Source organism: Eutrigla gurnardus, assembly GCF_963514095.1.
Source record: "Eutrigla gurnardus genome assembly, chromosome: 18".
Taxonomy (NCBI): domain Eukaryota; kingdom Metazoa; phylum Chordata; class Actinopteri; order Perciformes; family Triglidae; genus Eutrigla; species Eutrigla gurnardus.
This window is the reverse complement of record NC_139929.1, coordinates 15,867,018-15,893,237: the sequence shown is the minus strand read 5'-3', so window position 1 is coordinate 15,893,237 and position 26,220 is coordinate 15,867,018. Positions and strand designations below refer to the sequence as shown.

At 41.4% G+C, this 26,220-nt stretch overlaps 1 protein-coding gene across 2 annotated transcripts in view; it reads left to right on the top strand.

The window, feature by feature from the left end:
• Positions 1-26,220, top strand: part of vav3 (vav guanine nucleotide exchange factor 3) — an 84,822-nt gene that overhangs the window by 35,196 nt on the left and 23,406 nt on the right. For both annotated transcript variants that reach the window (XM_084034080.1, XM_084034079.1), the window contains exons 3-18: positions 1,314-1,372; positions 1,511-1,576; positions 3,831-3,939; positions 4,750-4,851; positions 6,151-6,219; positions 7,375-7,478; positions 7,620-7,719; positions 8,025-8,120; positions 11,146-11,214; positions 11,994-12,080; positions 12,213-12,298; positions 14,202-14,334; positions 18,973-19,082; positions 21,897-21,998; positions 23,756-23,847; positions 25,879-25,901. In XM_084034080.1, coding sequence (XP_083890206.1) covers positions 1,314-1,372; positions 1,511-1,576; positions 3,831-3,939; positions 4,750-4,851; positions 6,151-6,219; positions 7,375-7,478; positions 7,620-7,719; positions 8,025-8,120; positions 11,146-11,214; positions 11,994-12,080; positions 12,213-12,298; positions 14,202-14,334; positions 18,973-19,082; positions 21,897-21,998; positions 23,756-23,847; positions 25,879-25,901 — 1,407 coding nt within the window. The remainder of the gene's footprint in view (positions 1-1,313; positions 1,373-1,510; positions 1,577-3,830; positions 3,940-4,749; positions 4,852-6,150; positions 6,220-7,374; positions 7,479-7,619; positions 7,720-8,024; positions 8,121-11,145; positions 11,215-11,993; positions 12,081-12,212; positions 12,299-14,201; positions 14,335-18,972; positions 19,083-21,896; positions 21,999-23,755; positions 23,848-25,878; positions 25,902-26,220) is intronic.

Here is a 26,220-nt window from a genome sequence, read left to right as displayed (position 1 = left end):
TAACTGCACACACTTAGGGTTGAAAATAATCACTTTGATGCTGCGTCCTAATTACAGTCAGCCATGATCCAGAATGATGCATCAAAGTATATGTCCAACATCAAAACAACAAAAGTGAATGGCTCTGGAAAGCACATCAACAAATTAAGTGTATATAACTGCAGGTCTGACACATTTGCGCTGCTCTCGTAATCACTCGTGATCACTGTGCTTCTGTCACAAACACTCCCACCGTTCAGCTGCTCGCTGCTCATGTTTCCGTTTCATCAGAGCAACGACAGAGTTTGTGTTTCATGGCGTTATCAACGCTCCACTGCCTCTGATGTCTGTGGTGACGGAGCGCTTCGTCAAAGTCACTTTGACAGATTTATGGAATATGGAGCGTCAGCCGGTGTCGCCCACCTTCTGTTTGATGGATGTGACACACTTTGATTGATCACATATTGAGCAATTGATCAACACTTGTCTGCTCATCTATTAGAGATCCTTAATTCAGAGACCCTTGAGGTTGAAGTCACCGAATACTGATCCTAAAGCAGCTCCAGTCCATCAGTCTTCAGTGTCCTACATCGGGCGAACATTCATTTAAAATCTGTGACACGTGGTGCACACACAGTGTTACAGGAACACATGTTACTGCTTTGTGTATTTCTATTGTAATGTGGGTAAAGGGTAAAGGCCAGTTGTGTGATCAGTATTGATCTCTGAGAGCTGATGCTGCAGGCTAGATCGGTTTTCATCAGTACATCCGCATTTTCTGTAAGCTCCGCCTCGAGCGTCCACTCGGCTACTCAAAGTTGTATCTTTCATTAAGCGGGTGAGTTCAACGGTGATTAGTCAAGCAGGTCACACACACGGAGGGTCAAGGGCACCGGCATTGAGCACAGCAGCGTGAAATTACATGTCATACTAACAGCAGCCATGTCAGCCGGCAACAGCAGGCGGTTAACTTCACAGTACCGTCGTCTACTGATCTGTCCACGGGACTAGTTTGTTACTGTCGACTGTGTGTCATTCCTTCTCTCTCATTGTCCCACTTCCATTCTATTTATCAACCAACGTAATACTGTATGATTATATATGAAGTACTTGTGTGTGCGACTTAATCAGCTCTCCACTAGAGAAATACATTACAGCAATATGTGTCAGTGGAGGGTTTGAGAATGCTGCCCTCATGTGTCTCCCCTTAGAAATGCAGCAACAAGACCCAAACTACAAACCCCATCAGTCACAAGTGTTGCGTTCCAGACTGTAAATATTCTTTATAATATTAATAATACTGATAAAAAAACTCATCTGTATTTCCATTGCAGGTTATGGACACACTGTCTAAACTTTCCCACACAGCGATTGCACAACAAACTGGAATCAGGTATGTTGAAGTGAAACGACATAAACCCAAAATGTTTAATGTGATGCAATATGATACAGAATGACATGAAGCAATCGTGCTATATGCCAGGTTATATAACGATGAGATTTTAAGAGAAAGCTCTGTTTCCCTTCAAAGGGCCTTTCCATCCGAGGAGAGCGTTGAAGACGAGGTTACCTACAACCACCTGGAGGACCTGATCGAGTACGTCTCCTCTCCTACACACACCCACACACACACACACACACACACACACACACACACACACACACACACACATACCATCAGCTACCCTCTTGGGAGGATTGGCGCAACAACTCATTTTTAAATGAGTAATTTGTTAATTTAGTCCCCAGTGTCCCTACCACACACACAGTCTGTTTTGTGGGCGCAGGCAACTTTTGTTCCCTGGGTGGTGACTGGAAGGCAGCCACCACCTCCCAGACTTTCTGCATGTGCTCGCCCACCTCTCAGATGAATTTAACGCAGGTCGTGTGGGCTCGGCCATGTTTTTTTTAGCTTGTTTTCGCACTCTATTGCCCACACACTTATGAAAATGTCACAGATTTATATGACAGATTTGCACGTATACAAAAACCCTGAAAGCTGTTTGAACTTGAGGGAATTGTTTAGGGGACATCAAATGAATCTGAACAATTGAGAGGAAAAGAAGCTAGAGAAAAAGCTACTAAACCATCTTCTGATTGATGTTTCTGATCATTTGATTATATAATAAACAACACATAATATATATTTTTTCACTTTTAGTAGTGAATGAGGAATAAAATAAAACATAATACACGTTGCAAGCAGAACTCAGCCCTTTACTTAAATACAATGCAGCATTAAAACCTGAATGTAAACCAGTTGATGATATTTCCTGCCAATGTAGTCGCCTTCTGATTAATAAGACGTATGTCTGTTCCAAGCAGAAACCATTAACACATATGGAAAAATATGGGCTTGGCTTTAAGTTGGGTTTTAAGGGCAGAGCTACCGTAGCTTGTGCCGTAATGTAAGTCAGTGGAGACGGATAATCTTACAGTACAAACTGTTGGGAAGGCTCACACTGACTCGGTGCTCTGGTCTGTGTTCGGCGCTGACAGCTCCTGGCGTCGGAAACAGCCCACTAGTCAGTCGTGACAGAGGAAAACAGCAGTCTGACAGCAGCCAGCAGTGGATGGGAGGTGGAAGTGGCAGCCTGGATCACACTGAACAAGGCCGCGTTCACCTCTCAACTCCCATCTGCTCAGTGTTCAGCAGCGAAGGGACACGACATAGAAACATACAGACTCAACCAGCAGGAGAGCTTCACTACCACTGACCATTAAGAGCCAACTGGCTGAGCTCTAATACCAACACGGAGAAAAGTCAGGACCAACATATACGTATTTAGGCCCATTATGTGTATAACAGAGTAAAGTTTAAGTTAGAATAAGGAGTACATTCTGCATTTTACAAATATAGCGATGCTTGCCTCACCTTTTTTCTTTGTACATGCAGGGAAATTATCCTGGCTGGCACTGTTTGGTGTGGTTATTATAATATCATGTTAAAGTACCTACAAAAGTACTACAAAACCTTTAAAAACGTTCTCGATAACATCTTAATGGCTAAAGCAACGTTAGTATTATGTAACAATATCAACAACAATCCACCGGTGCCGATAGCGTCACCTTGAAACTGAAACCACGCCCACTCCGAGAGGAGGAACAGAACTAATATAACAGAAATGTGTCATGTAAAATAACCCACAGCCGTTTTTGACGCCTTTGCATTTGTGTTGAACCTTCACACTCCAAAGTGAATTTCCAGAGCTTTAGAGTTCAGAGTTCAACATTTAGAGCGTCTTTATCTTCTGTAACATTTACCTCATCTAACAATTAACACAGCATTATATTTTAGAAAATGTAGTCAAGGTTGTTCTTGTATTCATTTGTGGGGTATTTGCTGTTAACTTATGTCGTATACTTGTTCTTTCTATGCAAATAACAATAACCAAATACAAATTGTCATCAATCTGCACAACATTTTACACTCCACAGTCCAAACTTCATCCTCACCCTCATTTATTCACCCTAATATAGGACTACCTGCCCACTTAGTCTAAGTGCTTGACAGGCCGGATTCGGACTAAAAGACCTAAAAGAACACACACACACACACACAGTCGTGTCACGTTGTCCTGCTGTCTAAGGTGCTGTAATTGGCTCAGATGTGAGCAGTCATACAGGCCTGTGGCGTCACACATAACAGTCTTTGCCTGCGAGTGTTTCTGAAGCACTTTCACAGCCATGGATTAAGTGTTGTCCCCGGCTTACAAGATTTGTAGTATAGTATTAAAAGCCACTTCTGTAAAACCAGAATGAGCATGTGTTCAAGTAAAAACCATTACCCGCTCACAGTTAAACCCCGGGATCAAACAGCTGTGTGATGTTCTGTGTCGTGTGTGCTTCAGTGAGAACGGCGTGGAGGACGAGGAGGATCTGTATGACTGCGTGTACGATGATGAAGATGGGGGGGAGATCTATGAGGACCTGATGAAGACAGAAGCCATCCCTCCTCCGGTCAGGCCTCCTCTCTAACTTCACTTCCATTCCTCTCAGTTTGGCACATTGAAGAAAGCATTTGACATTTCATGTCATGAAGTTCATGTTTCATGAAGTTTGCTCATTTGCTTCCTTGTTTGATAAAAATGACTGTAGCTTACGTTGACCAAATGGGAAACTAGAGCCAATTAGCTTAGCTTAGCATAACAGTTGGAAGCTAGCATAACTGCACAAAGGTAACATTATCTGCCCACTAAAGCTCACTAATTAACAAAATACATCATATATTGTTTGTTGAATCCACACCAAATCTGAAAATAGGTTTTTAGTTAAGCTGAACTTTTTCTTGTTCAGGCGTAGTGACTTCCTAAGTCTTGTCATCATAGTCTCATCTTTTTCCTCCTACCTTCCAGTCTTTGTGCTAAGCTAAGCTAGGCTAAGATGCTGACCGTAGCCTCATATTTAACATTAGCGTACACTGCTTGTGTGTGAAATTGTCTTGTGAAGCTCTCAGGTACCAAGTTCATGAACTATTGCTATTTACTCAAAGTCATTCCACATTTAACACCCTCAGAATCATTGTATAGATACAAAAGTTATTATGTATGTTTATTGAAAATGTGAAAAAAAGGTTGGTACGTTGTCCCAATATCATATTTGGCAGACAATCTAGCCAACATGTGTGACTCTGACCTTGCTCAAAGGGTTGCACACAGCACATCTGGTTGAAGACTCAACAGTGTGTCAGCCCACAGCACCGACACATAGTAACAGTCCTGTGTGTGTGTATGTGTGTGTGTGTGTGTGTGTGTGTGTGTGTGTGTGTAGGCGTTCCAGAAGCAAGCAGAGACTGACATCAGGAGTTGCTGTTTAACAGAGATCAAGCAGACGGAGGAGAAATACACTGAGACTCTGGAGTCCATAGAGAAGGTAGTGACTAACCCAGGGCTTGTTGGCGTCACGTTATAGTGACACTGTTGCTTAAAAAGTGTAAAACGTGTTTCTTTTTTTTCTTTGTATAAATACGTGTTCTGCTTTGGTGACTCAAAGGCCTGAAGAGGCAAACTATTCAGTACTTCACATTGAGAGAGAAAAAATAAAGACAGAAAACAACATAATGTAAATTAGAGAAGTGGGAAAATACTTCTCCTTTCCCCTGTCGCATTAATAACCATCCATCCGTTAGATGAATCCCTTTAAGAGATTCTACCCTCAGGCTGGGAAACACGGTCCAAGATCATCAGTCTTGAGGTAATTTGAAGTGGACCCTCTGCAGATGTTAAACCGGTCTTAGCAAAGAGTGATAATTACGAACATGAAGACATACAAGAACTACTCCAAATGAGAAAAAATAACAATGTATGATTGCACAAATTGTTTTACCAGCTCTCCAAATGAACTATGTCTGAATAGAGGACATATTAATATCTGACATAAATCAAATTATTCTTCAAGTTAATATGAGCCCTAACTTAAGTACAGAGGGCCAAAATGTAAGTAAAGTAAACTTCCATGGAGTGGAAATAGTCCACTCCATTGAGTTTATGCAGTGAAAGCATGACAGAAATCTAGAAATCAAATTTGCCCTCCTTATCACTTGCGATATAAGAAACTGTGAAACTGACTGACTGTAATTTGGGGTATAATGGAAAAAATAATGAGTAGTGTAACAAATCGGTATTCCCAGAGAGGCATGAGGGAAAGAATATATTTCTATTTTTGAAATTAATAAGTATTTCCAGCACTGCTCAGACCAAACCCTTTTGTCGTGGATGTTTTCCACCTTACCCTGCACTTTCACAGGCCTGTGGGTGGGAGGCCCGTCGTCTCTCAACCCCCCGGCCACGGCTACTTGTCTTCTCCCTCTCGTGTACGTTCACGTCTGGAAAAAGACGTTGCCGTTCGGTTCCCAGCGGAGCGCCGAGTAGATGATTTTCATTGTGAAGTGGATAGTGGAAGTTAGTTTGTGCTCGCCCGCTCCTTTGAGATGCAGGGGTGACTATGTGGCGGGAGTTTTTTTTTTTTCTGAGAGGAAATCATTAAATTGCAAACTCTGAAAATGAGATTATTGTCGTGACCCAGACAGTCCTCCTTGTTTCTGCTGACTGCAGCTCTTTGCAACTTGGCCCCATAATATAATAGCTCCTCGCAAAATGACTTTCCCACTCTTACTCTGGAGGGGACGAGCTGCATTCTCTCACATTCTCTCTCTCCCTCTCTCTGCTGCAGCACTTTATGACGCCCCTCACCATGTTTCTGTGCACGGTCGAGATGGAAAAGGTGTTCGTGAATATCCCGGTGAGTCCTTGTCTTTACACTGTAATGATCCGACTGGGTGGTCAACCAACACTCTTTACTGAGGCCTTTTTCACTGAACACATGTTGACACGTCTCAGCACGAAAGGCCCTGGTGTGAATAACACAGTTAATAAATTCCACAGTCAATTTCTCACACTGTAATGGCTGTTTTATCTTCCAAACTGAAACGCAACTGTTCATACGGCATTAAATGTGTATTAAATCCATTTAGAATAAAAGATGAGAGGAAGGGATGGCAGATATGCTCAGGGCACATTGTTTGCCTGGTAAAAGGAGCAGTTACTGTTAAAGGAGAAGCACAAATTAAATAAAAAATAAGCCACATAATACAGTTTGATTACAGCCACCGTTAAAATGTAGTTTCAGATTGTTGAGCTGGAATGTACGGAGACCCTGAGAGGACAGAGAGGGAGAATTCATATTGATGGAAGAGAAATGTTTGTGATTTTCATTCCGGGTCCCTATGAAAGCTCGTACCTTAGAAAACAGTGATATGGGGCACCGCATTTGTTACTGAATTTAATTGAACTTGTTCTGTTTATCAGACCGCTAAAAGGAGAGCGAGCTGTAGCTCCCGGTGAAGTTGTCTCCTTGCGACATGGAGTAGCTAGATAATTCTAGGCCAATCACAAATATAATCTATTCTCTCCCACGGGTTTGTACACTACATTGTTGTGGTTGTTTTTATGTTGCCAGCTTTTTACATTTTTTATATTGACCTAAATGAAAAGTAAAACTTTTGCCAGATCTCACAAAAGTACATCTTTTTTCCCTCCTTGTTCCCTTCCGGAACCCCGACGCTCCATCAACGAGGTGGTTAGCAGGAAATAACCATTTTTATCATACACTTTTGAATAATCCAAACATTTCCTAATTCAAATTTAATTGTGAGGACATGATGCTTTTTTGTCGTATGTGATATTAAAACCAACTATTTGGGTTTGGTGCTGTTTATACAATTTAAAAGCATTGCTTTTGGTTTCTGAAAAATGCTTACTTTAATACACCAAATGATAAATGGATTAATCAAGAATATGTTGAATAATTACTAATGATAATAGTCATTAGTTGCAGCCATAAATGAAAGTAACAGAAATGTGATGTACATCAACATGAAAGGATGTTGTGTTTCAGGAACTGGTTAAAGTTCACAAATGTTTACTGCTGGAAATCCAAGAGTCGGTCCACCACAGAAGTGCCCAGAATCTCTACCAGATCTTCATCACATTCAAAGAGCGGTACGCTGTGGACTTTGTCTCCTCTATTTCTAATCTTCTGGTGTCTACACAAACTGTTCACTTTTCTGTCAAGTCATTTTGAAGTGTCCTTTAAGAGCTTCCTCTCTAAGCCTCCCATTGCATGCGTCTGCTCGGTCCCAGGTTGCTGATCTACGGGAAATACTGCAGCCAAGTGGAAACAGCCATCGCCAGTCTGGACGACATTTGCAAAGACAGAGAGGACGTGCGCTTGAAGCTGGAGGTAAAAACCTTTTTTTTGTGTCGGTAAATGATTATTTAAAGGAACAGTGACAAGTGTTGATTTCTCATCACCTCAGAATGGTCAGAGAATGCCCTCCAGTGTGAGTCGGAGGCACTGCAGCTGACGACACCTCGGCTGATAACACGATCCTTTTGTAAAGTTTTCAGCTCGAACAGCTTGCTCTTTTATACTACTTTTATGAGTTTGGGCCCATTCAGGTTACATGTGAGAAACACTGCATTCGCAGGCTGGTTTATGTATATTTATATACATAAGATGATCTTTTCTTTGTTTTCTTCTTCCAGGAATGTTCAAAGAGAGCCAACTACGGCAAGTTCACACTGAGGGATCTGCTGGTGGTTCCTATGCAGCGAGTCTTGAAATATCCCCTCCTCCTGCAGGTACAACCCTCTAATCTATACGTTACCATTTCTTAATAGAGTCCTAAAAATCATCATGTCATCATGGTGTAAAGTGCTGGTCTTCCAATTAGTGCTGTGAATAGTTCAAATGTTTCAAGCCCTCCACACACGATTCATATTTCATTTATATCTGAGGAGCATAGCAAAACTTTTTAAAATGTATTAAAACGTTGAATTATTAATATATGATATACCGGCATACATGGATTTTCAATTAAAATAGAAACAACGATACATTTGGATGAAATAGCTTGACACGTAGATAAAACTGTATTATAGTTGTATTCCTTATTTGTCTGCTGTGTGTATAAAAAGGCAAACAATATATTTAGAGTCATTATTACATTTCTGATGGCATTTGTGTCATTTTTCTTCATTCACTGTTATAACATGATCAAAGCTGGACAGAAACTTAAAGACAAAAGTCTTCACTGACTTTATAGATGACTGTAATATAGTTACAGATCCCATCGGAGAGTTTTTGATTAATCAGAGACTCATCATTGCCAATCTGATTTAATAGACAAGAGGACTCACTGCCACTAGGTGGTGCTGTTGACCATGTTTGGTTCCCGCCCCCTGCTTTCGTCCTTCAGGCTCCTCGCGTCTATTTCTGTAGCTTCTTTGTGAGTCCCAGTCTGAAATGACCCGCACATAATTGTCATCTGATCGAGACAATCAAGGAGTAGAAGAGAGAAAACAGATAGAGTGAAGTGATGAGTGAAAAGAGAGAGCAGCAGACAGAACCAGACAAACAACTAGACAGACGGAGAGGTGAGAATCTGAATGTGCATGTGAAGCCGAGCTGAGGCTGTGGAAACTCAAAACAAAGTCAGGGAGAAGTTATTAACGTGTCACTGGAACATTTTAATGAAGCAAAATGTCTCGGAGGCCTTAAATTCTATGATGAAATGAATGAATTGATATGTTGTTGTGATTAAAACATTGAAAGATTTACATGCATTTGCAATAAAGCTACATTATATAGCTTTAACTGGAGCTCCATTTGCTCAAAGTACATCATGTGTACACACATATGTGTCAGTAGACATATATCTTATATAGTAGTGTGTGTGTGTGTGTGTGTGTGTGTGTGTGTGTGTGTGTGTGTGTGTGTGTGTGTGTGTGTGTGTGTGTGTGTGTATCATGTCCATGCAGGTTTGTTGTTATGTATGGTACATTAATGACAAAAGACAAGCAGCAGCTTGTGTCCTGATGAATAGATGTGTATGTACTGCATGTGTGCAGGTGGGTGTGTGGAGGTGAAGGAACACGTCTTCCTCCTCTTCATCCATATGGTCTCAGAATATGTTTTCTTCCCATTTTATTTATTTTTTTATTTATTGCTTATGCTAATGTTGAACCTCGCCAGAGCAATGGGCACTTAATCACTCTGATTTGGGAGACTTTATATGGAAAACAAACAAAAAAAACAAAAAACAAGTAAGGATTTGAAACTTTAAAGCAACTGAAAGCCTACTTTTCATTTACTACTGAATACTTAATGTTGACATTTTAATTAGCAAAATATTTTACTTGGAGAAACACCCATTTGACTAAATGTGGTTTCCCCTCTTGTGCATTTCCACTGGTTAGTTTGAAGTTGTGCAATGTTACAACACTTAATTTTATGTATTTAGTCTTATCCAACACTCAAATAGTATTGTTGAGTTGCTCAAGTTGAATTTGCCATTTTCATATCTAACAAATTCAAGATGAAAAATTCCAACTTGAACATTTGGACCTCTGATTATAAACAGTCAATTCTTCAGAAGAGAAAACCAAGAATTTGTCAAAATGACTATAAATGTGTAATAAAATAAAGTATTTTAAACGTGTAAGTTCAATAGTATCTAGAATGTTGATCCAAAGTTTCTCATCTTTTTTGTTGTGTTCAGTGAGAAAGGAGCTGATCCCACCAGGGTTTTAAATCTAAAACCTTTTCTGACTCTCTGAAACCCTAGTGTCACATTGTCATGCCACACAAATTGCCAACAAAAGAAAAGAAAAAAGGTGCAGCAACCTGTGTTACTTCCCCACACGGGGACAGCCAGAAATCTTTACAACAAATGTCCTCGAGCTTCTCCCTCTTGCTGCTTCTTTCTTTCTCTCTTTTTGTCATCAATCTTTCTTTCTTCCTCCCTCACTGCCTCCCGCTCATCATTTCTCTTCCCCCCTGAACACCCCGCCGCACTTTCCCTCAATGAGTCCGTCATGTAGGGTCCCGGCTATCAGTGTGACCACTCCCTTCCCCCGTATCTCTGTGGATGTGTGGAGGTGGGAACAAGGCTTGATAAATAGGACTCTGTCGTCTTGCTAGTGATAATAATGCCCAGGTTGAGCTTGACTGACACCAGGGATTTGAGCAGTACCAAGCAGACATATATATCTCCCTTAGCGGCTCAGTGTGTGTGTGTGTGTGTGTGTGTGTGCGTGTGATTGTGTGTGTATGTGTGTATAAGATGGGACACAGTTTGTATGGGTCTGTATGAAGGACATGCATGGCAACCTTCCTTATCCTCCATGGCTGAGGTCTAGATGTCTTGTTTACACTGCAGCCAGGCACTGGCAAGCAATTTCAGATACACACTTGCACCTACACGCACACACACACACACACACACACACACACACACACACACACACGCACACACACACACACACCTGCAATAGATGAATGCACACACACACACCATATCTGATTTATTTCAGGAAAGGATTCTTTTTCGCAGTAACCTCTTCCATTTCCTATCTAGAGCTAAAGCATTACGCTCTCATGCGTGGAATGTGGCTGTAATGTATGTAAGCAGCACATTTTTATTATGAATTTTGTGATGATTGACAGCTAGTCATGTTTTTCTCCTTTCATTTCTTATTTTGGGAATGTTTTTAAAAATAAATTAGCAAGTGGTTAAGATTCTTCAAATCACTTTTAGGATATGAATGAGGTGTTATCATTTGCTTACCGATATTTTGTTTGTGTGATTCCTTTTCTGTCCACTAGGAGCTGGTGAAACACACTCATGATTGCACTGACAAAAGTAATCTACGGACAGCATTGGATGCAATGAAGGTACATCATCAGTTTATGTTATTTCAACTAGGACTGTGGGCATTGGCAAGAATCACAGCTATACGATATATATCATGATACAGGGATTACAATTCATTAATTGTTATATTATATTATTTTAGTAAAACAGTCATAGGACACACTTCCATATTCATAAAATCTAAATGTTTTTTTTTTAGAATCTATACAGTATTACAAAATATCATATAGGGATACTTAAACATCTATATTTTCTTACAAGCAATCCAAATGCTACATCAACCTTATCCAGTCACTCTAACAGAATGAACAATTTAGAGTACACAGTTTATGTTGTGTTCCCTTAACCTCTTGGAAACGGCTTTGATTCATTAGGACTGTGTGGGTGTGGTGTCATCCGACTTGATTGACAGCAGACTGGAAACTTAAGCCAACAACCCCACAACCGCCTTCAGATTTAATTGAAAAAAAAATGAAACTAATTACCGAAGTCCTTAAATGTAGGCTCTAATTATCATCAGCCATTATAACCAGCATCATTAACATCATTATGTGTGTTAAATTATAATTTCCTCTACCTAGTGACTTGTTCTCAACCTGCTATGAAAGCTTGTGTTGACTCACAAACTGTACTTTATAATATAGTCCTGCTCATTTTGTAGCCCTTAAGGCTGCCCCATTGTCATGTACAGTGTCTCATTTGAAGAGAGGAAAAACAGCTAGAGAATGAAAATCCTGCACATACTGGGGAATGAAAATGGAAAAGGGAAAGACTTTGTTTTCTGATAATTTGTTGACAGGACTTGGCTCAGTACGTCAACGAAGTCAAGCGAGACAATGAGACGTTGCGAGAAATAGATCAGTATCAGAAATCCATCGAAAACCTGGTAAGCCACCTGCATCTTCCATATAATTAGATACTGATCTCATTTTCACAGAGCTTTCTTTGGAAATGGCTTTTATTTCTGTTAGATAAAAAAACATATCCCCAATCTTTCTCTGTCTCCTTTTGCTTGTAGAATCAGCCTCTGAGTAACTACGGGAGACCCAAAGGTGACGGCGAGGTACGGGTGGCCTCGGTGGACAAACGAGCTAAACAGGACAGGTGAGATGTCAGGTTGACATGCTGGCTGGCTCAAACACTGACTGACTGACTGAAGCTTAATCAGGTGCTGTGGTTGGGAAACTGCCAGAGAATGTGTCGCTTTAAAGTGCTGTTAGAAACTGAACCTGCGTGTCGTATGTCAAAGAAACCAAGGCTATACAGTTATGACCACACAGACTTCTAGTCAAACCGACTGATAAGTATTAATAAATGTTATCCATTGCTATTAATATGTCAAACTAAAATATATTGCAGCTTTAAGTTTGTAATAATGTAAGTGACCCAATCATTTTCCAAAGTGCAATCAGCAGAGTAACATGATTATATTCTTTCAATGATTTTGACATCTTATTTATTCATTTCACGTATATTATTATAAAGGAAACAGTTAGGAATGACAGTGAATGTGTTACAGTTACACTGGCCTGATTCACTTCAAACTGGTTCACAGCAGGTTCCTGTTCTGCAGCACATAAAAGCCAGAATCAGATTACAATACAAAATAGAAGCACTAACAAGGCAACGAGACATAAACAGTCATAAACAGACATTACAGATGAGAGGAGCTAAGTGGAGTGAGCGAGATGGTATATGAGATTTGAGTCAGTGTTTGCCGGTATGTCCCTCTCCATAAAGTTATATCTATATGCGTGTTTGAAATGTGTAGTAGAGGTTATTGTTCTAATGTGATATGGGATCTCATTCCAGGTTATAATGTTTTTGTGATGAAAATTTGCTCTGACCATAATTTCTTGATAGTGTGGTACTGGAGTCATTGCATGTGGCATTAATCTACAAATATGTTCCCGCCATTTGTTGTGTCTTGGACGTAGAGCTGTACCTGAGGGGAGTTACTGTATTTGATATGAAAGTAAAATTGAATGGTTATATTATTTGTGTAGTTCTGAAAGGCGTTTGAATATGAATGCAGTAAAGGGGTGAGTCCCAGGAGACAGGTTACCATGGATCCCCATTGTTATCATTCATTTTCATCATATTGATAGTTAGATGATTACATTTCAACCAGTTATGTCATCAACCAGTGGAGAATTTTCAGGGTTTGAATCAGAAAGAAAAAGTACTGTGTCGTCGGCATATATTAGACAATTAATTTTTTACACACATTAGGAAGATCATTAATATACACAGGAAAGATTAAAAGACCCAACATGTTGCCTTGCGGAACTCCCATGATACAAGTCATAGGGGAAGATGTTACACCACTGATTTTGACCACTTTAAACCTGTGAGGTGTATTTGAGGAGAACGTCATCATCAAAGAGGAGGAAAGTTCAAATAAACTAAATTTGTTCAGCAGGATCTGCTGATTCACTCGATCAAAGGCTTTTTTTAGATCAATAAAAATGGCTCCAGTGATGCAACTTTTGTTGATTGAGGTTTGTATTTTTTCAGTAAATATTAATAATGCAAACATAGTTGATTGGGTAGAGCGGGAAAGCGTATTGGAGGTTATTGCTTTCAAGAGAATGTTAAATTGGTTAGAGAGGCTTTTGCCAGTAATTTTGATATTGCTGGGGGAATGGATAATGGCCTGTAGTTTGAAACAAACAGACAAAGCCATCTTTTTTAAATCTGAGAAGTTTTCTGGCCAGAGGAAAAGATCGAAATTCTAATATGGACATTGATCAGATGGTGGAGAAGAGACATAAGGCTGTTAGCATGAGTCTTTAAAAAACTGCCGATTTAAACCACACATATCACAAGATTGAAAGATCATTCTGTGAGATCTCAGAGAAAGAACGTATGGGATGTATTAGAAGAAACAGGTGGGGGATATGAGGGAGTATCAGAGTTAGATGATAGTTCCTAAAGAGAAAATTATCATTGACAGCACTTGGAATCGTTTCAACATCATTAATAAAACATGATGCTCTTTGAACAGGCACATCTTCCTGTTTGACGCCGCAGTGATCGTTTGCAAGCGGCGAGGAGACAACTACGAGATGAAAGAAGCGATCGACCTGCACCTCTTCAAGATCACCAACAACCCCACATCAGACAAGGAGAACCGAAAGGTCCGCACACACTCACAGATACGGATTCTATTGAGACACAGCCCTGTTGAGTTATCTTATTGTGGCATCATCTCGGTCTAAACAACAACGGCCCACAACATGAACAGCGCTCTCCTGTGTGAACGTCCTGTGTTTGGCCAGCGATGATATTGTTGGATATGTTCATCAACCCCTACCCCTTTTTCAAGACAAGACCCTGAGTAGACAGTACCAGCTAACTAACGGACATGATATCAAACATGCAGTATCATTGACAAAAAAGGCGAGACTATACGTCGGCAAAATGTCTCTTGATTTTCCGTCACCCTCCACCTTCTCTTCCTCCCTCTCAATCGATCTCTCTGCGTCTCAAACACACACTCTCTCACACTCTCTCTCTCTCACACACACACACACACACTGCATCTTAATGCTTCTTGTCTCACTTCTTGTCACAGTCCTGTAAAATGCACAACGTTTGGGTTTGCCTGGTTGATTTCGGTTGGTTGCTTGAAATGCTTAATTCAACCTACGTTATCCATCAGATAATGATCACATCTAATGAGAAATAAATTTGACTACACTGACAAAATTATTGTTTTCGGTAGATTAGATTGACTGAGATATATAATAATTATCCAGTGAAGACAGACAGAAGTTGATTTTGAGAAGACGCTATGCGTCACAAGTGTATGTTACAGCCCATGTTGATGCTCAACCACGTTGATTCTTGTACCTCCTACTTCTGGAGATCTTGGTTTGAATTTTCCCAGACTGCACATGAGTATACGATCAATTTCCCCTCCGTCATTTACATGCCAAGGTTATTATTTGTCATGTTACAGCTCTTGCCTTCACCTGGGAAGAAATGTCGGCACATCTTTCAGTCCTTTCAGCTTTTCTTCTTCCCAGCACATCTCTTTGTGAGCATTTTCACTCTCAGTTCCAAGAGAAGTAACTCAATCCCACTTTTGGCGAGACCAAAGTGATGATGTTTCACCAGACATGCAGAAATATTGCTCTCAATTAAATCAAGCTGAAGTAAAAAAGAAGCCGTTTTTCTATCTGTATATGTATTGCTCACATTGGCACAAAATATTCTAACATATTTTTCTACTTCAAACTGAAATAAGGAATTTCAGCAACGAAACATGCTCTTGAATTTTAATCCAATGAAAAAATCAGCCAAATCATTTAATTCTACAGTTAACACTTGTTAGTCCAAATACATCACAGCCTAGAGCAAAGTGTGAAGCACTAGTCTAATTGTACTGTTTTTACATGTGAAATAAGAAGGATATGCAGCCCCTTCTCAATGGCAGGTCAAACACTGCCGCTCTGTCACGCTCCTCAGGGTAACAAGGCTCACCAAGACTCAGACACAGAGAGAGCAGGCAGGCTACAGCAGGATGAAGCATGCGTTCGGCACCTTCCCGCAGGTCTATGAGGAGGTCTTAATGTGTTAACTTGTGCTTTAGAAGGCAACAAATAAACACGGAAATAACATTACCTTCTTCTGATTCTCTCTCTCTCTCTCTCTCTCTCTCTCTCTCTCTCTCTCTCTCTCTCTCTCTCTCTCTCTCCCATTGAGCTGGAGAGGAGGGAGGACGTTTGAATGCTGTGTTTGCAAACAGCAACTGGCAGTATAATTACATATTAAGCTTTAAACATGGTGTAATCACCATTTAAAAAAAGAAATGACCTACTTTACACAATGCTTTAAAGGGATATTTTTAACAGCTAGAGCAGCATTTTATGAAATGTAATGTCACCCCCGGTCTATATGCCATGTCCATCCTATTAGGACGAGGACAATGTAGTGTGAGCGTATTTTCATTCCTTCACTGTAATATACAGCATGTAGAAGTGAAACAATAATAGCAGCTCACACTTCTTAACGTTCTGTAAAATAAAAAGAACCGAACAAGCATCTCATACAACAACAAATCAGCTATAATGGAGGGAAGTCTTGCACTGTTAAGTCCATTATTGCCTGTTTATGACTGAGTCAGCAAAGCTCAGAAACCATGTTGGATCCCTGACAAACCAATTAACAGTGCTACTTCAGCATAATGAGCAGCCATAACAATGTATCAGATAAAAACATAAAATTGAGTAAAAATAAAAAGTATCTTATAAGCACCTGTGCCAACATCGACAACACCACTGCTGTCTTGTGTGCCCTGAATCGCCTAATGTGCAGCTGAAACGAACTACATGAAAAAATATGTACAGCTCATTACAGCAACAACAACATAGCCACCAGAAAAGAGTCTTAAATAATTTGATATGTTCTTGTTCCAGCACATGTTTTACATTGTCTTGTTTATTCACCAGCAGAATACTGAAAGTGTCAGACTAGAACAGTCTGCCTCCTCCCAGATGGTATTATTATTAAACCTCGCTGTGAGCCTGACAACACACACACACACGCACACACACACACACACACACACACACACACACACACACACACACACACACACACACACACACACACACACACACACACACAGTGAATTCCAAAGTGCCAAGTGGTGAAAAATATTGCCAATCATAATGAGGGATGACATCTAAGGCGTGCCAGGAAACAGTAATTTGGGTAATAATGATGTTGTAAATAGCATACATTAGTGGCTCACACCCATATGGGTTCTTTACATTTTTATTTATTCAGCTACCTCACTATCACTCACCTCTAACATGATGGATATGATGCAGTTTGTTTGATTACATTATGGGAATGCCAAAGATGACAGTGGCTGTCGGAGGGGAGCAACAATAAGAAACCTTCATCATAGAAGCAAAATAATCACATTTAAATGCAGGTCATCTGTTCAAACCAAATCATTCTTAATTTTAAAGTCTAATCATTGTACACAGCAGTAGGACACTTTTGTACGACCACTGGATATTTTCCGTGCTAAAGCTGATGGGATGGGTTGTTGCAGCTTTCCATCCATCCATCCATCCATCCATCCACTGTCTACCGCTTATCCTGTATTTAGGGTCGCGGGGGGGCTGGAGCCGATCCCAGCTGTCATTGGGCGAAGGCAGGGTACACTCTGGACAGGTCGGACAGATCGCAGGGCCGACATGTAGAGACAGACAACCATTCACACTCACATTCACACCTACGGGCAATTTAGAGTCACCAATGAACCTATCTCCATCCTGCATGTCTTTGGACTGTGGGAGGAAGCCGGAGAACCCGGAGAGAACCCACGCTAACACGGGGAGAACATGCAAACTCCACACAGAAGGAACCCAAACCGACCCGGGAATCGAACCCGGGATCCTCTCGCTGTGAGGCGACAGTGCTACCCACTACACCACCGTGCAGCCCTGTTGCAGCTTTCCAATAATCGCTATTGTAATAATAACAAAAGATCAAATTGCCATGTATAATCTGTAATAATGACAACTATCATCTTATCTGAAGTTGCCCTCAGCTAAACAAAGCCTTTTAGCATCTTTCAGCTCTTTGTTTTGGTTATCCAGCCCGCAACTATACTTTCGGTTTTGGTTTACTCTTATCTCATTGAGGCAGCTGTTTACAGCAAACAAAAGAAAAAAGTCACAGTATGCTGCACAGCCCCAAATGTTAGTTAGCCACTAGCTAGTGAACATGCAGAGCATTTAGCACCTAAAGAGCCAGATATATTTCCCCCAATTGTGGAAGACCAAAACAGAGCTAAGAGGAGAGTGAGGGACTAATATTCACCATTTAGACGAATACAAATGATAGCTAATGTTGTTCAATGTCTGCTGGGTGAGTAAATAGGCAGCTCAATGCTAACAAATGCACCCGCTTCCTTCGTGTGGCCAAGACATGTTACTGCAGGGTTAATTTAGGCACATAAATCAAAATGGTGAAGACGTGAGCAAAGACCATATTAATTCTATTTGAGGAATATCAATGAAGAAATGTTTTACATTCTCAGCCTGGATGTGTCATTGTTACATTACAAAGATACACCGAGCAAAAAAGACCTAAACTGGCAGAGACACGACTTCGCCTTCTCTTCACAAATTGGTTGTTGAGATATCTTTGCTGAGCGTGAGTCTTGGTGTCCACTTGGAATGCCTCTGTGGAGCGCTGCTTTCCTTTTCTCTGTTCGTTCAATAGAAAAGATGAGCCTTTGCGCTTCCCTGACAGCACCGTGAGCTTGGCATGCTTTAGCTGTCAGAGTTCGGTGCTAGAAGTTCAGAACCCCACGACGATCAATAAAAAGTGCATCTCATAAGCACCTGTTTAGTGATGTCATCCCAAATACAGAGGCCAATAGACTTATATTTAGCTTTTGAATTAGGTAATGGGGGCTGACTGCAGGCACACTCACGACTTGGGTCTGCATGCTGTCGGATGCCCAGCAGTTATATGGCACGGTTTTATATCAACTCTCCATCTCTCCTTCATGTGCTTCCTTTTTCTCTGTCTGTCAATTCTGCCACCCTCCAACCCTTCAGCCTTTGTGTTTGCTCTCCCTGAAGCATCCCTCTTTCATTTTGCATCTCTTTGTCTCCATCTGTCTCCTTCAGCTCCTGCCCCCTCCTGCTCCATTTGTCTTTCACTTGAAACCCCCAATTTATTTATTCGCTGTTCTCTCATTTTCTGTCTGAAATGTGTTTTTTTTTCTCCTTCTTTTTCCGTCACAGTGGTCCTACGGATTCTACCTCACTCATAACCAGGGTCAGAGCGGCTTTGAGTTCTTCTTCAAGACCAAAGAGCTGAAAAAGAAGTGGCTGGAGCAGTTTGGCATGGCCATGTGAGTGTGCTTTTCTTCTTTCTTCTTCTGTGAATGCGTGTGCGTTCGCGTCACAGCGTGATAAGAGTGTCTTTGTCTCAGACGCATCAAAACGCACACGCAGCCCGTCCTGTTATTCAAGTTTAGCTACTTGATGATTTATGAGGCATGCGACACTGTGACAAAAAAGATGAGCTGGTTATAAATCGCAAACTTTAAAAGCACAACTTGACTGAACATAAACGAGAGCAGAATTCTGAATCCAGTTTATGAACATTTAGCATAGAACTCAAGTTGTTACATTTAATCGCAGTAGCAGGAGTACATAATTAAACTGGATCAACTAGTCCTGACTTGAACCGGATCCACATTCACCTAAAAAGACCCACAAGCTGGTGCCAAGAGTGACAAACTGAACCATGGCATTTCACGTGTAGAGCCAAGAAGACAAACCGTTTTGTCTTTCAGCATTAGCAGGCCAGACAAGTTGTATTAGGGGTACAAAACCAGTATCTACATATCTAGATAGTTTAACTGAAGTATAAAGCACAATGCATACAACAGAAGGAGTGACAATTAAGAGCAGTTTCACTGAAAAAATGCAGAAATAAAGAGTAATGACAAGAAATATCTGTGAAGTAACAGTTCCAAGAAACACATGAAAGCAACAGGCTTTAACAGGAACTGAAGAAGAGGAAGTCAGTGCATGGTGTCATGTGACACGGAGGAAACAGGGGACCTGGTTGATTAACTTTTGGAGCCGATTTAACTGCGAGAACAGAAAGGCGTTGCCAGACAATCACATGCTCCCACAGCGATGCTTAATAGCTGATCTGTGAACAGTTGTTTTCTCATGTGCCGCTTTTTACATCCCACTGTTTGCAGCTTGACTAAGATTCAGCAGCCACGAGGGGCTGCCTGACACGCTGCTCCACAGACACAAAGCCACAAATTAAGACTCACTTAAACAGCAGTGAGTGAGTGCTCCATCCCAGAGAGTCAGAAGAAGAAGACAGAGGAGGGAAGCCTTTAAAATTCAAGCGGCTACCTCCCAGCGGCCTGCACAAAGTTGCATCAGAGGTCTTTAAAAGCTTCCACACACAGAGAAGTCGCAAGGAAAAAGAAAGCTTAGGGGGTTTTATGAGTTGTTTTTTTAGTCATATCCCACTGCAACATATTCAATATCTTTTGTGCAATTATTTTTATGGTAAAATGCACTCTTTCTTGTCAGCTGTATGCAATTTATAGTTTACAATCTTCCCTACAAAGTGTATATATATCTACTGGATGGTCCGAGCTCAGAGGAGAGGACACCACCGAAGGTCTCTGTGTCCTCTAGAACACAGAGACCTTTTGTGTTTGTCCTTTTTGTTCAGAGAACATGGTGCATCCTTCAGTTTGACTAATTAGTTGTGTTTCAAAAGTAGCACCTGTGCCTGTTAAATAAAACGCTTACGCAACAATGCCATCATGTCTAGCTATTAAAACACTGACAAAACAAAGGGGAGACATCTTACATTTGAAATAAACAGGCATTTTTGCTACAGGCAAACTTGGCCAAATCCAGTCCCCCACCACACACACAAACACACACACACACACACACACACACACACACACACACACACACACACACACACACACCGTCCATGCCTCAAGGGGCCAAGAATACTTCTGTGTTCACTTCAAGCGGACCTTGCCTGTCTATTTGCAATTCTCTCCTTCCCACTTCAAAGAGCCGTGTCAGTGAAATGTTACTGTTGCCTTGGAAGAATGTTTACTGCAATTATAAGTGAACAGATTCTTTTCTTTTTGTTTTTGCTTTGAGATTCACGTTTTCATCAAAGACAAAAAGCAGTTTTAAAACCGTCAAAACGGGCAAAAAGCACAAACTTTTGATTCATTAATGTGGGCTCATCTGTAATTTGGCAAGTTCAATATCGTCAGCGTCACATATGATACAGAGATGTTTCATATTTAACCTGAACCCGAGATATCCAGACATCCTGTCAAGGTTTTAATGTAATGCCTATCAAGGTATGTCATACATTATCACCATGTAAGGCAGGCACATGAGCGGAGACTATATTGAAAACTCAGCGGTGCATTCATGGACACCAACGCTTGAGATTGAACTGACACTGCATTTTGAATGCAAGAAACGAACCGATTTGCATAATTCATTTAAAATCTTGTGTCCTCTGCGTTTGATTTTCTGACATCATAGTCGATGAACGCGATTGTTTTTGGCAGCTCACTCTCAAATCCCAGATGTCAGACCACAATGGAAAGAAGTTATCCTTTAACTTCATTGTGTTATTCTCAACATTTTCAATGAATATGTATTTGTTGCAGTGTGTGATATAGGTGTATTTATATTTGTTGATGTCAAGTCAATCAAATCAAAAGGAGTCACCTTGAAAAAGTCCCTGCTTGAATTGCATGTTATTTTCTTAAAGGTGCTTAACTCTGATGCACTACTTATGTCTGCTGAGCTCCAAACTCCTGGAAGTTATTTTTTATGAAATCAGTGTAAAAACGAATGGTGTATTTAGATTTACAACGTTTTTGAGATTGAACACAGGGAGGTACAGACTGGTGCGAGTCCATCAAAATCAAAACAGCTCACACTCCTCTTCTCCGGTCCTATTTTCTTTTTAGATACTTGTTTTTACACAAAATGACATTTACTCTTAATGAATGCATACATATTCATGAGAAATGTAAATCACCATGAATACAAAACATAACAGTCCAACCATCTTTTTGCGGAATATTGTTCAGCATCCGTCATAGTAACCCATCAATATCTAACGTTTGTTGTGACTTGTTCAGATCCAACATTCGTCCTGAGAACGCCACCAACAACCTCCATGAGTTCAATATGCACACCTTTGAAAGGATCACCTCCTGCAACTCCTGCCACATGCTGCTGAGGTAAGAGACCATTTGTTATTCGCACAGACACACACACACACGCACATACACACACACACAGTGAAAGCAGCACAAAACCTTCTTCAAGGCTATAGTCAGACATAAATTCTGAGGGCGAGACATGGACCCTTTCCCTTCAAACAACCGTTGGGAGTCCTTTGAAAGACCTCCACTCCCCCTGTTCCTCTCCAATGTGCCCTAACAATCTATCCGTCTCTTTTCCTTTTACTCCTCTCTTCCTCTGCACATGTGCCTTAGTTACACAAAGTGCCTTTTGAATTCGCTGAATGGTATCGGCGCCAAGAGGACTGCGCCTCATGGTCTTTCTCGCAGCGGGGACGACTGAGTGGTTTCACCTACCGAGGCCGGCAAAGAAAAAAAAAATGTCTGTCACACTTCAGCACCTTTTTCAAGGCGAGGATTCGGAGAAAGGGGACAGGATTATTGTGCTTTGAATATACAGAGCCAGACACTGAATTCACCAACATTTTCTGAGGATATGGTTTGAGAAAAGCAGGCAAGGTCTCAAGGCATAACATCTTATCTAACAGGCACCAAATATCAAATCATGAACAGGCATCAATCATGAGTCTAATGAGTTACTCTCATGAATCTGAGATGAAGTGCAACATACCGGCACTCAAAAGACGTATAATGTTTTAGGATTATTTATATTAAGAGCACAGGCCGAGGTTTAATCAGAAAGTTTACTTTTCGTTTGAATTTGAAATGAAAATCAACTAAAAAGCAAAGCAGCACACACCCTGCAGCTCTGAACTGCACCAAAATACTAATACTAATAGTGTAACTGCACATAAACGCCATGCTAGTTTTCTCAAAGAGGCTAAACAGACACTTAGCTGGAGAGCAGAGCAAAGCAGCCTTTACTTTCATATCATTTTAATTAGGGCCTCTGAGATGGTTGATAGAAACAGAAGTACACACTGCTGCTGCTACAGTCTCTGTGTGTGTGTTTACACCAAGAATGTCACTGTCTTCCTTTCACTATTCATTTGATATGAGTGCATGCAGTTTAAAAATAGTTTAAGGTGAAACTTATTTGATTCACTTGTAAACCATCTCCCTACCACATCTGGTTATGGCTTTGGTAGAAAGTAATGACCCTGGCCGGTCTCCTCCGGCTGCTGGGTTGGCTAAAGTGGAACAGGCTGGATTTTGAATTCAGCCCAGGACCTCGAAGACCTCACGGACTTACTTACCTGAAGCAGGAAAGCACAACTGTGCTTTTTCCTGAATGTTAACATCAGCATCCGAACATGCTCAAAATGACAATGCTATAAATAGTTCTGAGTTTAGCATGCTAGGTTGAAATAACCAAATGTCACTAAAGTCGTTAAAATTCTTCTAGAATATTTTTGGAGGTAAATTCAATAAAAACGACACATTTCAACCTTATAGTGGCACAAGAGGGAGTCAGTAGATCACCAAAGTCATCAGGGTTCACCATCTTGGGACCATGAATGTCTGTAGAAAATGTCATGGGAATTGATTCATGAGTGGTAGAGCTGTTTCAGGGGAGAGTGGCCTCTAGTGGCTGAAGACACAAGATCATTTGACCTGTCCATTGTTAGAAAACGTAGATTTCAATATAACATTAAATCTTCTGACTGCAACTTGGACCCATACGTTTCTATAAACATTACATTAATGTTGTTATTCTTTGAATTGATACCCCCTCATTCCAGTGTACTATTAAGCTATCCATGCGTTCCCTTGTCCTGTTCTCCTGTCTGCAGGGGGATCTTCAACCAGGGCTACATGTGCTCCAAATGTGGTCTAGGTGCACATAAGGAATGTCTGGGCCGCTTTGGCTGCTGTGGAAAAACAGGTAAGACACAACGGCTTCACACACGCAAATAAAACCAAAGTGTCTCACTTTGTTGCGCAATCTCATATATATCGGTCACATCTCCTCTGCAATAAGTCTCCAGTTAACAATCCGTCACTGCACAAAATGATTCCAAGGGACACATTAAATTTAATCGCATGAACACAACTGCACCTTTATACTGTAGCAGCATGAGCACAATGACACTTGACACACATAAAACCTGATGTATGAGTGCCTCATGAGGCTAATTATGGGTAAGAGGGAGATCTGTTGCACGGCGACTTTAAAAAAAAGCCACACCGTGACATTCTGAAAAGGATTGTGGGAATTAGAGGGTTTACTCGAAATAACTAGGAACTAAATAAGTGCCCTTATTTCTACCAAGCAAGGTCAGCCAAGTATTGGATCAGAATTGCAGACATTCACTTAAAAGCTCCCCCGCATCCCTGGACGGGTTTGACACTTCAGAGCACCTTAAAGGCAATGTCACCGTGTAACGTCGGAGCGATCCCCAAAGCTTAATAGTAGTTTTGCCGTGGAGTTTTATGAAACTCTTGACTTTTTTATTATGCCCCTGTTGTGTATCTGTCACTCAGCTCCCTGTGCAGGAGCGCTGACAGCTCGGAAAGAAATGGTGGGAAAACTTCAGACACGTGGAATGAACAGAAGGCCTTCTGAAACCAGCTTAGCATGCCTCTCTCTCTCTCTCTCTCTCTCTCTCTCTCTCTCTCTCTCTCTCTCTCTCTCTCTCTCTCTCTCTCTCCATGAGGGTGTGAAGAGGTGAAAAATTCACACTTTCTGTATTTGTGGAAGTTTTTTCTTCAGGTTTTGAAAGTGCACACGTGTTCTCAATGCACCAAAACTCTGCACAATCTTGTTTTGTTTTTTTAAACCAAGTGAGCGCGCTGGTCTTACTGTTACAACCCGTAACACTGCGTGTCACAGTTGCGTGTTTCTGTCTGTAATCCCTGTGGCAAGCTGCCCGTTCCTGTTGGACTTGGCATCTGTCACGGTGCCAGCAGGTCGCAGAGGCAATAACGCCACTGCCAGGCCCGCACTGCAACAGTGTGTCGATGTGGGCAACACCGGCGGCAGGAGAGCTGGTGAAGACGGGGATGTCGGTTTGAATTCCCACTCTCATTACTCCACACAGTATCCCCGCCCTCTGCTGGCACAGGGGGTGACGACCAATACCTTAGGAACATATTAATAGAAAAAGTAAGAAAAAGTAAGTCTGAAACTCCTAAAAGTAGAAAGGACATAAAAAAAGCTACTCGGTTGCAGTGATGGGAGGCTTTTCAATCTGTGGTATGCACCACTTTTTACTGATATGCATTTGACCACATTATTGAACTTGCTCTCGAGAAAGCCACCACAATGTCTGCATGCACAAATATTGTCAATACACAGGCAGGGCTGCAGAAACACACTCACGGCATCACAGTACAGGGTTATAGTGTGTGTGTGTGTGTGTGCGTCAAAGATAGGCCATTGTTTACCTGAATTTGTCTCTGTTATCAGCTGCCTCTCCAGGTGTTTGCGTAAGAGGTCAAAGGTCTAGTGAGAAGTGTGTGTATGTGTGTTAGTATACAGTCCATATGTGGCTTTCTGCCAGCTTGTGTGTGTGTGTGTGTGTGTTTGTGTCTACGAAGCTACATGTGTGTTTATGCAATTGCTCTGTTTGTACAGGTACAGGAGTGTGTGCGTGCAAAGGTGTGTGTTGGTGTGTGTCTAGGGGGTGTAGCCCGTCCCTCAGGGAGCCAATGAAAGAAACTGGTGGAGCAAAAACCTCAGGTCCCCCCCCCCCCCCTCCCATCCCTCCTCTCCACCCCCACCTCGTTACCTCCTCTATCCTTGCTGTCAGGTAGTGGAAGCACAGCAAAACAAAGCGAACCACGGTCAGACACGAGCGTCCGCCTTCTCCACTAATGAGGGAGTGTTGCCTTGTACCGACGAGTGTGTGCAAGTGTGTGGTGCTTGCACCTGCTAACCCGTCATTCACCATGCCTGTTCTCAAACTTCTTTCAGATCCCGGCTGCGTCAGAACTCAGGTGAGCCTCCGCTGTGTGTGTGCGTGTGTGTGTTGATGTGTATACTGTCTGTGTGTGCCGTTCGCCTCCCTCTCCGAAGCTTTGCTGCACTTTGAAGACTGCTCTCTCCTGCAGCTATTTCCCAAGGAGACTCCAATTGACTTTACCTGCTGGAGCTTTCCTGACGCCATAAACGAGAATGTTTTTTGCAGATTTTAATCCGCGTTGTCCCTGCTGTTTCTGAAACCGCTGTGTGCTTCACTGCTTCAATGCTCCAAAGTATCCCAAAGCAGGGCATTAGACTGGGCTTACAACAAGCATGCACATTACTGTGGCTAAA